The sequence below is a fragment of the Oncorhynchus mykiss genome, chromosome 21 (genome assembly GCF_013265735.2).
Source record: "Oncorhynchus mykiss isolate Arlee chromosome 21, USDA_OmykA_1.1, whole genome shotgun sequence".
Taxonomy (NCBI): domain Eukaryota; kingdom Metazoa; phylum Chordata; class Actinopteri; order Salmoniformes; family Salmonidae; genus Oncorhynchus; species Oncorhynchus mykiss.
In genome coordinates this window covers 27,670,419-27,686,943 of record NC_048585.1, presented here as the reverse complement: position 1 = coordinate 27,686,943, position 16,525 = coordinate 27,670,419, and the positions used below count along the sequence as shown (strand labels likewise).

The 16,525-nt window shown below is 41.3% G+C and overlaps 1 protein-coding gene across 1 annotated transcript in view; it reads right to left on the bottom strand.

The window, feature by feature from the left end:
- Positions 1-983: 983 nt before the first annotated feature.
- Positions 984-16,525, bottom strand: part of LOC110500177 (sulfotransferase 4A1) — a 29,585-nt gene continuing 14,043 nt past the window's right edge. Inside the window, exons 3-7 of the mRNA XM_036957529.1 lie at positions 15,428-15,508; positions 15,225-15,351; positions 14,913-15,007; positions 7,010-7,148; positions 984-2,317 (exon numbers count right to left, since the gene is read on the bottom strand). Of these exons, the coding sequence (XP_036813424.1) occupies positions 2,205-2,317; positions 7,010-7,148; positions 14,913-15,007; positions 15,225-15,351; positions 15,428-15,508 (555 nt within the window). The 3' untranslated portion in view covers positions 984-2,204. The remainder of the gene's footprint in view (positions 2,318-7,009; positions 7,149-14,912; positions 15,008-15,224; positions 15,352-15,427; positions 15,509-16,525) is intronic.

The following is a 16,525-nucleotide window of genomic DNA, read 5'->3' as shown; positions in this document are numbered from 1 at the left end:
AAAGTACCGTTTGTAATTTAGACATATCTAAATTAGATTCTGTGATCTCTCCAATTGAAATGCTTGTTTCTTCTAAATGTTTTATTTGACTTTGCTTGATTAATTTAAAGCTGCAATTAAAAAAGCACAGATGAAAAGGGGCAGGAAGAAATGTAGCCTGCTACAATTAAATTAAAACTATTCCTCTGAAGTTAGTGCTCAAGTTTAGATTATGGCGAATTGTTGCAATATTATTTGTCCTTTTCATTGTATCATGTAGCATTAGGAAAACTAATGTGGTTGCTGATTGAATGTTATAGTTACCCTCTTTCTTTATGTCATGTAGCTCTGGATCGATTGAAATTGTTGCTCTCTGAGTCTGACCTGAGTTTTCCCTCGGTTTCTTTGGAGAGCTTCGTAGAAGCGCAGAGAACGCGTTGTGGTTGTCATAGAGATATATCGGCACCGTTCTATAGTTCCAGACTCCTCCCGCTATTGTTTATGGTTGGATAGAAGTTATGTCAGGAATTCCCATCATGCCTTTGCCTCTACTTCAAGCTAAATATTCTTCATCCAGATTAGTAGACCCTCACTCAACAGTAAACACCCCCCATCGAGTGATTAGTGATAAGGACTATGGTGATACTGTCGATGTCTAGGGTTGTTAGAACTAGTGTTAACTTATAGCTTACTGAAGTAATAATACAAATAATAATCATATATTCAACTTCTATAGCGCTTTTCATTAAAAACAATCATCTCAATGCGCTTGAAAAAGCAAAACGATCAATAGTCAAATATAACAGCTGCAGCATATGATAATAGTAGGTGTGGACTACGAGCTTCAACCAGAGGTGAGCGTTTTGAGTGTGCAACAGTTGAGAGGGAACCACATGGCTTGAGCAGAGGGAGGTTGTCAACGGAAGTACCAACATTTATACCTTGACTCAAAATTGCTAGCTAGTAATGCAAGTGCATTGAAGACATCACACGCAACACAAATGTCCTGAAGACATAACTTTATTAATAAACCAGCAAGCAAGCATGTAAAGTACGATGCATTATGCTCAGGTTAGGACAACCCTACAGGCATATAAAAACCAAACAAAAGTACACACCATTACCCTTGTAGAGATGGGCTGCAGCAGGATTGCCAACGGTTGTAAACAGAGAGAATGAGAGAAAAAGCTGACAAGAGAGTTTATTTCCCTTTTGGTTTATTGTCTATTCCACTTGCTTTGGCAATGTAAACACATGTATCTAAAGCCAATTGAATTGAATCGATAGAGAGATACAGACAGAGTGAGAGAAACAGAGAGAGAGAGAGAGAGAGAGAGATACAGAGAGAGAGAGAATGAAAGAGGGATGTCCTAAAGCACAGAACTGAGCCTGTGGGAGGGGTTGAGGTTGTTACATCCACATCAATGAAGACATTCACAAGTGTCCAGCAGAGCAGAGGGGATGGGGGTTGGGGGGTCTACTGGTCTCTCTGGGGGCATTTACAGCAGGGAGGAGGGGGAGGAGGAGGAGGAGAGAAAGAGATGCAAGCAATGGAAGAGAAAAGGGGCTACATGTACTTGGGGGAGAGCACACAGAGAATGCTGGTAACATGGAGGGATACTCTGTTGTTTCAGTGTGGTACAGTAACTCTATAGGTGGCTATGGGTCTGAGGACAGAGAAAGGCATCACTTTAGCAGCATAAACAAACAGAACTGATATAAAAGGCAGTTGTGATGTGCCATTTTTGTGATTTTGCTCACACACGAGCATGTACACACACGCACACACACACATTCCCCATTCACCTCGGCAAGAAAGGTTGATACAAAAAGTCTAGTGCTGATTAAGCTAATGCCCATTGAAAGCCTTTTTATAACAAACAAGCTATGTAATGTACTGAAAGTGAAAAACGTGTGCTAAAATTAAGGACTAGGTCAAATAGGAACTGACCTGGATACAGCTAAAACGGAACACTTGCTCTGTATCAAAGGGGCGTCATGGGGGGGGGGGGTCTCTATACTTGACTCTGGGCTGGACTTATGATTCCCCACCATAGCATTCATACAGCGTTATACAGTATATCTAAAACGTGATTGTTTGATTGATTCATTGATTGACTGATTTATTGAGTGATGAAGAGAGGCAGAGGAGTGTACGGTGTTTAGGCAGCAGGAGGAGGAGTGTAAGTCCGTGTTCGTGTCGTTGTGGTCAGTCGGTCCGGTCCTCACAGGCCGAAGTCAAAGGTCAGGTCAGACTTGCCCATCTTCTGTCTATACACCGTGTCAAACTTGTCGTTCATAGACACGGTGAAGATGTCCTGCCACAGTCCCACGCGACCTGACAGAAGAAAGAGTCACATGACCATACATCACTTCGGTTTTTAGCTATGAATGAGACGAATGACCAAGAGGAGTGGTCAGTAGTCGATATGAATGTTATCATTTTGAAATCTTCTTTATTGCATATTGATCAGCTCGTAGGCTATCTATGCTTCCTTATGACTCCCAACCGTGTACAGTGAGGTCCATAAATCACCCTCCATAGAGATGAGAAAAAAGACTGTATCAAATAAATAATACAAATACGGAACTATATTGTACGCATATTTTTGTGTGGGAAATGATATTATTTTACACTAATACAATTGCTCAGAGAAAGAGATTTTGTTCAACAAGTTATATTGAGCAAAATAGCCCCATAACGTCAAAAATACAACAGCATATTTTACTGCAGGTAATCAAATCAAATCAAAAAATAAAATGTCATTTGTCACACGCTTGGTAAACAACAGGTGTAGAATTGAAGTTAAATGCTTGCGGCCCTTCTCAACAATGCAGAGTGAAAATAGAAACAATAGTAGAAGATAATAACACATGGAATAGATAGATACACAATGAGTCACAATAACTTTGCTATATACACAGGGTACCAGTACCGGGTCGTGTGCTGGGGTTCGAGGTAATGGAGGTAGATATGTACATACAGTGTATTCAGGAAGTATTCAGACCCCTTCACTTTTACCACATTTAGTTACGTTACAGCCTTATTCTAAAAAATAAATTGTCCTCATCAATCCTCACACAATGCCCCATAATGACAAAACAAAAACATGTTTTTAGAAATTGACCTCAGCTGCATCCTGTTTCCATTGATCATCCTTGAGATGTTTCTACAACTTGATTGGTGTCCGGCTGTGGTAAATTCAATTGATTGCACATGATTTGTAAAGGCACACACCCGTCTATATAAGGTCCCACAGTTGACAGTACATGTCAGAGCAAAAACCAAGCCATGATGTCCGCAGAGCTCAGAGACAGGATTGTGTCGAGGCACAGATCTGGGGCATTGAAGGTCCCCAAGAACACATTGGCCTTCATCATTCTTAAATCGAAGAAGTTTGGAAAAACCAACTCTATCTAGAGCAGGCCGTCCAGCCAAACTGAGCAATCAGGGGAGACGGGCCTTCGTCAGGGAGGTGAAACAAGAACCCGATGGTCACTCTGACAGAGCTCTAGAGTTCCTCTGTAGAGATGGGAGAACCTTCAAGAAGGACAACCGTACTGAGCAAAGGGTCTGAATACGTATGTAATTGTGATATTTCAGTTTTCGCTTTGTCATTATGGGGTATTGTGTGTAGACTGATGAGGGGGAAAAAACGATTTAATACAGTTTAGAATAAGGCTGTAACGTAAGAAAATGTGGGAAAAGTCAAGGGGTCTGAATACTTTCTGAATGCTCTGTACGTAAGGGTCACTGAAGGGGTGCGACGTCATCAATGTACTTATTAATGAAGCCACTGATGTGATAAACTCCTCAATGTTATCGGATGAGTCCTGAAACATATTCCAGTCTGTGCTAGCGAAACAGTCCTGTAACTTAGCACCAGACCACTTCCGTATTGAGCATGTCACTGGTACTTCCTGTTGGGAGTTTCTGTTTGTAAGCAGGAATCAGGAAGATAGAGATTTGGTCAGATTTGCCAAAGGGAGGGCCTTGTATGTATTTCTGCGTGTGGAGTAAAGGTGATCAAGGGTTTTGTCGCCTCTAGTTGCACAGGTGACATTCTGGTAATAATGAGGTAAAACGGATTTCAGTTTCCCTGCATTCAAATCACAGGCCAGGAGAAGTGCGTCCCTCTGGAAGTTGTCATAGAGCTTGCATCGGTTTGTGGTGGTAAACAGACAGCGTCGAAAAAATATAGATGAAAACTCTCTTGGTAAATAGCACGGTCTGCGGCTAATGAGGTCTAACATTAGAGAATGCGCACCAGCAGCTGTTAACTAAGAGACACACCCCCCCCCTACTCTTAACCTAGGGTGCAGAATATCTAGAGCTGCCGACTCGCTGAAGCAGAAACCTTCATCCAAATCGAGGTCAGTGATCGCTGTTCTGAACACGTTTTCGGCCATAGGAAATGATGGCGGAGACATTATGCACAATACAAGTTACGATCAGCATAAGAAAACACAAAAATAGCAGAATTTGTCAGCTCGTAGAGCGGGCGCTATCTAACGCGGCGTCATCTCATATATCCAAGTATGCGGTTCTTTTCTGCTTTGGAATCTTATTTAGGCGCCAAACCCACCACTGGTGTGCGTAGTCAAAGAGCTCTATTTTCAAGTTATCCAACGGATGTAAATTCCGGGAGTTTGCTAAAATGGCATTGGTACTTGGATTGGAGCTGGTGCTATGGTCAGATTACATGAAAATAGAGCTCTTTGGCCACGCATACCAGTTTGGGGTCGAAATAAGGGTGTATAAGCAGAAAAGAACCCCATTCCTACTGTAAAATATGGTGGTGGATCTTTGTTGTTATGGGGCTATTTTGTTTCCACTGCTCCGAGGGCCTTTGTTAAGATCAACGGCATCATGAACTTTGCCAAGTACCAGGACATTTTAGCCAAAAACCTGGCTGCCTCTGCCAGGAGGCTGAAACTTGGACGCGAGTGGATCTTCTAGCAAAACAATAACACCAACGACACATCAAAATCCAAAAAGAAATGGTTGATTGACAGCAAAATCAAGATTTTTCAATGGCCATCTCAGTCTACGGATTTGAACCCCATTGAAAACCTGTGGTTTGAATTGAAGAGGGCCGTCCATAAGCACAGATGAAGGATATCAAGGATCTGGAAAGATTCTGTATGGAGGAATGGTCTAAGATCACTCCAAATGTGTCCTCCAATCTCATAAAACGTTTTAGAAAAAGGCTCAGGGCCGATAACCGCACAAGGTGAAGTATTGAAAGGTGTTGAAATCAGGGGTGCCAATCATTTTGACCCCTATCTTTTTGAGAGAAAAAAATATTACTTGTAAAACAAAATCTCCAATTTCTGGAGTACACCATATAAGTATTTGTATTATTTATTTGATACAGTCTTTTTTGCTCATCTGTCAAGAGTGCCAATCATTTTGGGCCTATGTACGTATGCCTATGTCTCAGACATGGACTCACCTGTCCTCCAGTAGTGTGTATAGGAATGTGTGTTTATGGCCCTATTAGCTCAGAGCTGTGTGTTAGACCAGCACCAGGTCAGAGGCTAGGGTCCATGCACTACAAGAAACAGAATATGGAGAAAACAAGACAAATCTGACAACAAATCATAAGAAAAAACAACATAACAAAAATCTACAATAATCAACATGAAAAATGGAATCATAATTATAATTAAAATGACATTCACAAATCATAATGCAAGAAAAAGTACAACAAATGTGAATGGATTTCCAAACTGAACAGTAAGGTTCAACTCCTTGTGCCAGAAATCACTGAGCTGTAATGACTATATTTAACCACAGGGTGGCATTGCAGAGCAAAAATAGGAGTGTATGGAAATGCCCTTAATGAATGGTCCAGTGAGATATCCCCTGTTCCTTTGAAGGTTGATGTTACTGCTGGGGTATGTACATCTGATTCATGATCTGTGGTTTGCGACAATAAAGCTCTAGTTACACTCTGCCCCTAACAGACCCAGGATTAGCCTTCCGCAAACCAGTGCTAACCTTCACCATTATGAGCCAAACAACTAAACTGGCACTGGATCATTGCTTAAAGATATAGACTACACACAAACGCATATTATGTAACTGTTCTACATAGCCTACATACAAATCTGGTCTAGGTTGACTCATCCTCAGCCAGCCGAGACATACACTCCCCCAGGGTTAGCACAGCTATAAAGCCATATGAACAAATTCGATTTGCTTTGAAGAGTGTGCATCCGTATGCATACAGCAGTGGACACATACCAGGTTTCTGTATTTTGATGTACGGCTGAGGCTCACACACTCCGTTCTGATATCCTCTTTCTTTGTCTCTCTCTCTCTCTGTCATTCCCTCTCTCCCTCTCTGTTCCCCCTCTTCTATCTGAGTAACACCATGTCATGCACTGCAAGCATGCTTGTGTCTAGGCTTGTGAGTGTCTAATAGTAGCCTAAACAATGTATATGATACGAGCAGCAAAGCCATGAATGGGGCTAGAGGGAGTCTGGTCACATCAGTTTAGCAAATACAGTACACAAAGTACTGTGTGTGTGTGTGTGTGCGTGTGCGTGTGTGTGTTTGCACGCGCGTGTGTGTGGGTGGGTGTCTGTGTGTGTCTGTGTAAAGGTTGGAGTTGACATACAGTACACATGTTAGGTTACTGTCCCTCTTGGCACACAGCCTTCACCCCTTCCATTCACTTTACGGCACAAAGCACGCAATGCTTCAGTAACCTTACAGATCTCTTTACTTATTCAACTCTGTCGTCGGGAGATATTCGGAAATCTCTTATTTAGTGACTGACTAACCCTCACTTCCGTTTCCTTTCCTCCTTATCCTCCTTCCTTCTATCCCTCTATCCCTCTCTTTCTCTTCCTCGCTCTCTACCTCTGTCCTTCCCTATCTCTCTCCCACTCCCCCATATGTCTTGCTCCCTCTTTCTCCCTCCCTCCCTTCCTTCTCTCCCTAACCCCTCTATTTCTCTACCTCCCTCTCTCCCTCATCCCTCCCCCCTCGCTCCCTCCTGCAGATGGAGAGGGTCTCACCCCTGCAGATGGAGAGGGCCTCTGAGTTGCAGCACTGCTCTATGAGCTGGTTGCAGCTCTCCACCATGGTCTCCAGCTGGGCCTTGTCACACGAGACACCCAGGAACCTCGCCAGCTTCCCCACCAACGTCCCCAGGTCCTGGAGAGAGAGAGGGGAGAGAGCAGAAGAGGAGAGAGGAGACGAGAGAGAGAGAGAGAGAGAGAGAGAAATTCAAATAAAATAGTAACTATATTTAGTCTCCTCCAAAATTATTGGCATTTTACATGCATGTTACCTCATGTTTACACCCCAGTGAAACAGGAAGCCATGGAAGGCCACAATACAGTTCCTTAAAGGGGTAATCAGCAGTTGCTACATCCATTCTTGGACTTCTGAATTCATTATACAGTGGGGCAAAAAAGTATTTAGTCAGCCACCAATTGTGCAAGTTCTCCCACTTAAAAAGATGAGAGGCCTGTAATTTTCATCATAGGTACACTTCAACTGTGACAGACAAAATGAAAGAAAAAAATCCAGAAAATCACATTGTAGGATTTTTAATGAATTTATTTGCAAATTATGGTGGAAAATAGGTATTTGGTCAATAACAAAAGTTTATTTCAATACTTTGTTATATACCCTTTGTTGGAAATGACAGAGGTCAAACGTTTTCTGAAAGTCTTCACAAGGTTTTCACACACTGTTGCTGGTATTTTGGCCCATTCCTCCATGCAGATCTCCTCTAGAGCAGTGATGTTTTGGGGCTGTTGCTGGGCAACACGGACTTTCAACTCCCTCCAAAGATTTTCTATGGGGTTGAGATCTGGAGACTGGCTAGGCCACTCCAGGACCCTGAAATGCTTCTTACGAAGACACTCCTTCGTTGCCCGGGCGGTGTGTTTGGGATCATTGTCATGCTGAAAGACCCAGCCATGTTTCATCTTCAATGCCCTTGCTGATGGAAGGAGGTTTTCACTCAAAATCTCACGATACATGGCCCCATTCATTCTTTCCTTTACACAGACCAGTCGTCCTGGTCCCTTTGCAGAAAAACAGCCCCAAAGCATGATGTTTCCACCCCCATGCTTCACAGTAGGTATGGTGTTCTTTGGATGCAACTCAGCATTCTTTGTCCTCAAAACACGACGAGTTGAGTTTTTACCAAAAAGTTATATTTTGGTTTCATCTGACCATATGACATTCTCCCAATCTTCTTCTGGATCATCCAAATGCTCTCTAGCAAACTTCAGACGGGCCTGGACATGTACTGGCTTAAGCAGGGGGACACATCTGGCACTGCAGGATTTGAGTCCCTGGCAGCGTAGTGTGTTACTGATGGTAGGCTTTGTTACTTTGGTCCCAGCTCTCTGCAGGTCATTCACTAGGTCCCCCCGTGTGGTTCTGGGATTTTTGCTCACCGTTCTTGTGATCATTTTGACCCCACGGGGTGAGATCTTGCGTGGAGCCCCAGATCGAGGGAGATTATCAGTGGTCTTGTATGTCTTCTATTTCCTAATAATTGCTCCCACAGTTGATTTCTTCAAACCAAGCTGCTTACCTATTGCAGATTCAGTCTTCCCAGCCTGGTGCAGGTCTACAATTTTGTTTCTGGTGTCCTTTGACAGCTCTTTGGTCTTGGCCATAGTGGAGTTTGTAGTGTGACTGTTTGAGGTTGTGGACAGGTCTCTTTTATACTTATAACAAGTTCAAACAGGTGCCATTAATACAGGTAACGAGTGGAGGACAGAGGAGCCTCTTAAAGAAGTTACAGATCTGTGAGAGCCAGAAATCTTGCTTGTTTGTAGGTGACCAAATACTTATTTTCCACCATAATTTGCAAATAAATTAATAAAAAATCCTACAATGTGATTTTCTGGATTTCTTTTTCTCATTTTGTCTGTCATAGTTGAAGTGTACCTATGATGAAAATGACAGGCCTCTCTCATCCTTTTAAGTGGGAGAACTTGCACAATTGGTGGCTGACTAAATACTTTTTTGCTCCAATGTATGTACCCATTGATTATTGAAGAATATAACTTAGAAATGCCTCATGGGCTTAGTTCAACTGCCGTATTCCATCAGACACCAATATATAAACTTGTTTTACTTTTTTTGTAAACAAATACATCTTTAACAAACACTATATTGCTCCAAAACATGATTAAAAATATAATTTTGATACCATGGACCATCAGTCCTTGCATCCATAGCCTTGTCTATGAATTTCAGAGTGGTGACATTTCTCCAGCCCCATCCCTCAGCTTTTTACCAAAATCAGGGGTGGGGAGACGGCTTTGTTATTGTTTCTACTGCTGATTGCGCTTTAAGCTGAGACTAAATTAAAAAAGTTGAATGTTAATGCAGATTAATAAAAATAAAATATATATTTAGGGGTGCCAATCATTTTGACGACTACGTATTTATTTGAGAAATTATTTCTCTGAGCAATATAAAATAATACATTTTTTTGGAGTACACCATATAGCTCAGTATTTGTATTTATTTTATACAGTCTTTTTTGCTCATCTTTATCAAGAGTGCCAATCATTTATGAGGTGACTGTACCAAATTATCTCTTCTTATCACTCCGAAATGACCTATGAGCTAGAATTTGATAGTGTCTTCTTAAAAGGCGGGTTGCAGTACATTCTATTCTACACACAACGCAGTCACACCACTGTCACACCACTGTGACAAGGGCTGTATTTATAGGGGGAGTGGGGTAAGTTGAGCCAAAGGGGTATGGTTTTCTTGTTTCTAGGAAACCATACGCAAAATGTATCATTTTACAAAATATGCTGAACAAAAATATAAGACATTATCTCTGGGATATGAGTTAACAGTGGTAAGAAGTACAACATGTTTGTTAGGTGATAAGTCTGTGTTAAAATATGCTGAACATAAATATAAGGCATTATCTCTGGGATATGAGTTAACAGTGGTAAGAAGTACAACATGTTTGTTAGGTGATAAGTCTGTGTTAAAATATGCTGAACAGAAATATAAGGCATTATCTCTGGGATATGAGTTAACAGTGGTAAGAAGTACAACATGTTTGTTAGGTGATAAGTCTGTGTTAAAATATGCTGAACCGAAATATAAGGCATTATCTCTGGGATATGAGTTAACAGTGGTAAGAAGTACAACATGTTTGTTAGGTGATAAGTCTGTGTTAAAATATGCTGAACAAAAATATAAGGCATTATCTCTGGGATATGAGTTAACAGTGGTAAGAAGTACAACATGTTTGTTAGGTGATAAGTCTGTGTTAAAATATGCTGAACAGAAATATAAGGCATTATCTCTGGGATATGAGTTAACAGTGGTAAGAAGTACAACATGTTTGTTAGGTGATAAGCCTGTGTTAAAATATGCTGAACAGAAATATAAGGCATTATCTCTGGGATATGAGTTAACAGTGGTAAGAAGTACAACATGTTTGTTAGGTGATAAGCCTGTGTTAAAATATGCTGAACAGAAATATAAGGCATTATCTCTGGGATATGAGTTAACAGTGGTAAGAAGTACAACATGTTTGTTAGGTGATAAGTCTGTGTTAAAATATGCTGAACAGAAATATAAGGCATTATCTCTGGGATATGAGTTAACAGTGGTAAGAAGTACAACATGTTTGTTAGGTGATAAGTCTGTGTTAAAATATGCTGAACAGAAATATAAGGCATTATCTCTGGGATATGAGTTAACAGTGGTAAGAAGTACAACATGTTTGTTAGGTGATAAGTCTGTGTTAAAATGTGCTGAACAGAAATATAAGGCATTATCTCTGGGATATGAGTTAACAGTGGTAAGAAGTACAACATGTTTGTTAGGTGTTAAGTCTGTGTTAAAATGTGCTGAACAGAAATATAAGGCATTATCTCTGGGATATGAGTTAACAGTGGTAAGAAGTACAACATGTTTGTTAGGTGATAAGTCTGTGTTAAAATATGCTGAACAGAAATATAAGGCATTATCTCTGGGATATGAGTTAACAGTGGTAAGAAGTACAACATGTTTGTTAGGTGATAAGTCTGTGTTAAAATATGCTGAACAGAAATATAAGGCATTATCGCTGGGATATGAGTTAACAGTGGTAAGAAGTACAACATGTTTGTTAGGTGATAAGTCTGTGCTAAAATATGCTGAACAGAAATATAAGGCATTATCTCTGGGATATGAGTTAACAGTGGTAAGAAGTACAACATGTTTGTTAGGTGATAAGTCTGTGTTAAAATATGCTGAACAGAAATATAAGGCATTATCTCTGGGATATGAGTTAACAGTGGTAAGAAGTACAACATGTTTGTTAGGTGATAAGTCTGTGTTAAAATGTGCTGAACAGAAATATAAGGCATTATCTCTGGGATATGAGTTAACAGTGGTAAGAAGTACAACGTGTTTGTTAGGTGATAAGTCTGTGTTAAAATATGCTGAACAGAAATATAAGGCATTATCTCTGGGATATGAGTTAACAGTGGTAAGAAGTACAACATGTTTGTTAGTGTCACACCCTGGTCAAAGTATTTTGTGTTTATCTTTATTTATTTGGTCAGGCCAGGGTGTGGCATGGGTTTTTGTATGTGGTGTGTATGTATGGGGATTGTAGCTAGTGGGGTGTTCTAGCTAAGTCTATGGCTGTCTGAAGTGGTTCTCAATCAGAGGCAGGTGTTTATCGTTGTCTCTGATTGGGAACCATATTTAGGCAGCCATATTCTTTGAGTTTGTCGTGGGTGATTGTCCTTAGTGTCCTGATGTCATTGTTCTGTGTTAGGTTACACAAGTATAGGCTGTTTCGGTTTTCGTTAAGTTTATTGTTTTGGTAGTGTTTGTGTTTAGTGTGTTACTTCATTAAACATGGATTGCAATAGACACGCCGCATTTTGGTCCGACTCTCCTTCTCATCAAGAAAACCGTTACAGTTAGGTGATAAGTCTGTGTTAAAATATGCTGAACAGAAATATAAGGCATTATCTCTGGGATATGAGTTAACAGTGGTAAGAAGTACAACCTGTTTGTTAGGTGATAAGTCTGTGTTAAAATATGCTGAACAGAAATATAAGGCATTATCTCTGGGATATGAGTTAACAGTGGTAAGAAGTACAACCTGTTTGTTAGGTGATAAGTCTGTGTTAAAATGTGCTTCAAATGATTCAAAGACTAAAAGTGATTATGTTGAATTTTGTTTGGAAAATAAATATAGACATGGTTATAAAACAGTAGTGGTAATATTTAATTCAGTACAGACATTTGTAGGCGTCTTAACATACCCTGTTCTGCTTGTCCATCTTACCCTGGGGTATGAGGTAAATTGAGCCAAGAGACCCTTTTTTGGACAAGCTATGTTTTCAAAACTAATGTTTACAAGTATTCTGATTATTTCCAGGGATACACAACCTCCTGAAATCTATGTAAAAAATATTTTGTTAGAACGAATACTATATTTCTCCCTTGACGGAGTGATGCTGAATGTAAAAAGCGGCTCAACTTACTCCACTCTCCCCTACATCTCAGACAGAGTGGGGGTTGAACTCTGACTCCGAACATCTGGTTATGTCATCTAGACACGTGTACGGATCCTTCTATGCGTTATCTAGCGGTTATACATTGGAGTTTCATTGCCTTGCTATAAAGAGACTGAATGTCTGTCTGCCTATGTGGACGGTTATAAACTTTGACCACAGTTCCCTTTTCTCTTTCTATAGAAATCCTTATATAACACACTTGCTCAGCAAATACCCTTGATACACATGTTACTGTTCATCTCAGTTGCGCACAAGCCATTTTTGGATCTGTGTTGAAACTGTCTACAGCAGAACAGCAATGATCAAACGCTCAAATACCTTTACAGAACTGATCATGTTCTTGCCTTAGTTACTGACTTGCATTTCTTAGACCAACTTTTGTCATCAGTGAACACAAAAGCCACTGTTAAGTTTTGTTCATGGAATGTAATCATTGTTTTCGTCAGAAGAGAAACGTGTGCAATTGTTTTTCACTGTTTCCGGCAGTCAGTAAATACTACTGCACAAAACGCTTCCGGCTGGTGTACCCCGGGTTTTGTTGTGTACCCGTGCTTTGTGGCAGCCGGTACTTTGTACTTGGTTGTATGTACTTTGTGCTGCCTCACTTGTTCTTTGGGCATTTGTTTTTGTGACCCGGTTGCGTCCTGTTATAATAATTGCCTGAGTAAAGTGCTTTGTCCACTCATCTCTGCTCTCCTGCGCCTGACTTCCATGCACCAGCTACACCCACCCATTGACAAAATCAGCCCATCAGTGTCATACCATGTACAATATAATAACAATGTATGGAAAGATCGAGGAAATGGGGACTGTCTAATTGTTACAATATTGTTGACATGCAGAGATGCAGAGCATGAAGTTGGGTTACCCATAAGTCATCATCTTCCACATTGTGAACTTTGAAAGAGCTTTGCTATGGTGATGATTGAGGCCTATACATTCATAGTTGTGTTCCTCCATTGTATTCACCATATTTGCATTTATTAATTACATTCTTTACCCTTTTTTTCCTCCCCAATTTTGTGATATCCAATAGGTAGTTAGTCTTGTCTCATCGCTGCAACTCTCCTACGGACTCGGGAGAGGCGAAGGTCAAGAGCTGCGCGTCCTCCGAAACACGACCCTGCCAAGCTGCACTGCTCGCATTACCCGGAAGCCAGCCGGACCAATGTGTCGGAGGAAACTTGCGGATAGTGTTTCTGCGCACCAATGGAAAGTCTATATAGCAACGAGCAAACTATCCTTTGTATTGAACACATGGAACTGCATTGTGATAATACCGATGAATATGCTTATTTCTTCTAGTTTTTATCAGGAATAATATTTGTGTATGAAATTGTTTGGTGTAATATGCATAAAAGGAGAGTAATAGCCCATAATTCTGCACCTTTGGATAGTTGTACTTCCTTTTTAGTGACTGCAAAGAAAACGTATTGATCTACTTGGATTTTTCTTAGACAGACTAACTTTCTGTTTTGTCTGCTGGGACTCAATAGATAAGTATGGTAGCGTTTATCTTTTTGCAAGCAGTCATGTTCTTTTTCAATCAATCTGGAATGTTGACGGTATAATGTCATTTTGATGGATGTATTTATGTTTTGAGGAGGCAACTACTTTTCCTAAAACGCATTCACTCTTTTGCAAAAGGCCACAGAGTTCTCTCTCTTTTGAACTCTATTTGGGAAGTCGACAACAATGTTCAAAAAAAAAATGCTTGCATGCGATTGAGAGAAACTGTAACCTGTTTGCTTTCTAAGAAAGGTAGGCTACATGAGCTACTTGCCCCCAACAGTGTCAATGCTGTAACTATGTTGTAACACTGATAGTCACTTTGAGTGATAATGAATAAGATCACGTCTTGGAAGGCTTGCTAGTGTATATACTAAATAAATGTTTGTGTTTGCAAATGATTCCTAATAAGAACACGCTGTGTGTTCTGGGCAGGTGTGTGTGTGTGTGTGTGTGTGTGTGTGTGTTTCAGTGCAATGCAGCCCTGCAGGGATCTTTGGAACAGCAAACACTATTGATTTGGCCCCCTTCTGCCCCAGTGAGAGTACAGTTACAGTTATGTTCCATAGACCGGAACTCTGGTTGCCACGTAGCTCTGAGGGTGGTACGATTATCATAGGGGTTAGGTGGTGTGGGTAAAGTTAGAGTGACATTGGTTTGGGATAGGATAGAGCAGGACCACCCAAAGCAGGGCCAAACTTGGTTCGTTATAGATGCTTCCAGAATGATCTTGTGGTGGGTTTTAGCGGCTGACTACTCACTGTACCTCTAGGATAGAGGCTGGGGGTTCTGGTAAGGTTTGGTGTTAGTTAGATATATGGTAGACAGTAGATATAGATGAGCGATGGAGGGAGAGAGCGAGAGCTAGGGAGGAAAGCGTTTGTTTTTTTACCTTGTACATGTCTTCATATTTCAGGAAGAGGACGTTTGAGTCCATGCGATGCTCCCAGAACTCCTGCACGTGCTCAAACCAGGAACCATATCCCACTATGAGACAGAGAGAAAAAAGAAGGGGAGAGAGATATATAGGTGGAGAGAGTTTAGTGAGTTTCCCCAGGTGACTAGGCTTTCTCTTCCCTCGTCACACAACCTGGCCTGATCAGTTACTTATTGCCTAAATAATCATTAAGAAAAGTAGTCCAGTGTAGACACCCCCTGCACACCTGGGGGGGGGGGGGGTTGAACCCTGAACTCTGACACTCACACTTGTCATTCATGAAACGTCTGCAGAACTCCTGGAAGGTTCCGCGGTAGCTCATGGTTCTGAGGGAGCGGTGGAACTGGTAGTAAGACACCACAAGATCTTTAGGGTTCCTCGCCATGTAGATCACCTACAGGAGAACCACATAGACAATTAGGATTGAACACATGGAAACATTATACAAACCAATTGAAGTGTACTCTAACCTTGGACTCTCCATTGTGCATGGCTGTAGGCAGGAAGCGGTAGGGCAGGTGGCTTTTGATCAGACGAGGAGACGTCAATTCCTGGGAAAACATAGAGGAAACGTCATCATAACATTGGGAACAGAGACGGTATAAAACAAGGAGCAGAAAAACACCTAATCCATTTCTTGCTTTGCATCACCACATGGTGCTACATGTGGTGTGCTGAGTGTTTTGGTTAACTGTACCTGTCTGTTTTACAAGGAAGTGATTCAGGATCAGGAAGTAATAATACTCAGTGCTGTAGGCCTACCTGTATAATGTCTAGGCCAGGCTGAGGGTACTCCAGAACAGTAGTAATACTCAGTGCTATAGGTCTACCTGTTTGATGTCTAGGCCAGGCTGAGGGTACTCCAGGACAGTAGTAATACTCAGTGCTGTAGGCCTACCTGTATAATGTCTAGGCCAGGCTGAGGGTACTCCAGAACAGTAGTAATACTCAGTGCTATAGGTCTACCTGTATGATGTCTAGGCCAGGCTGAGGGTACTTGTCACGTTCTGACCATCGTTCGTGTGTGTTTTCCTTGTTTTAGTGTTGGTCAGGACGTGAACTGGGTGGGCATTCTATGTTGGATGTCTTGTTTGTCTATTTCTATGTCCGGCCTGATATGGTTCTCAATCAGAGGCAGGTGTTAGTCATTGTCTCTGATTGGGAACCATATTTAGGTAGCCTGGGTTTCACTGTGTGTTTGTGGGTGATTGTCCTTAGTGTTAGTTTGCACCAGTTTAGGCTGTTTTCGGTTTTCATTACGTTTATTATTTTGCACTGTTTGTATTTGGATTCATGTTGCTATAGTCACAATAAACATGGATCGCAATCTACACGCCGCATTTTGGTCCGACTCTCCTTCACACCTAGAAGACCGTTACAGAATCACCCACCACCAACGTACCAAGCGGCGTGTCAACAGGCAGCAGCAGCAGCAAAAAGAGGAGTTACGTTGTAAGGATTTCTGGACATGGGAGGAAATCCTCGACGGGAGAGGACCCTGGGCTAAACCAGGGGAGTATAGCCGCACCAAGGTGCAGCCGAAGAAGGAACAGAGGCAGCAGGAGCAG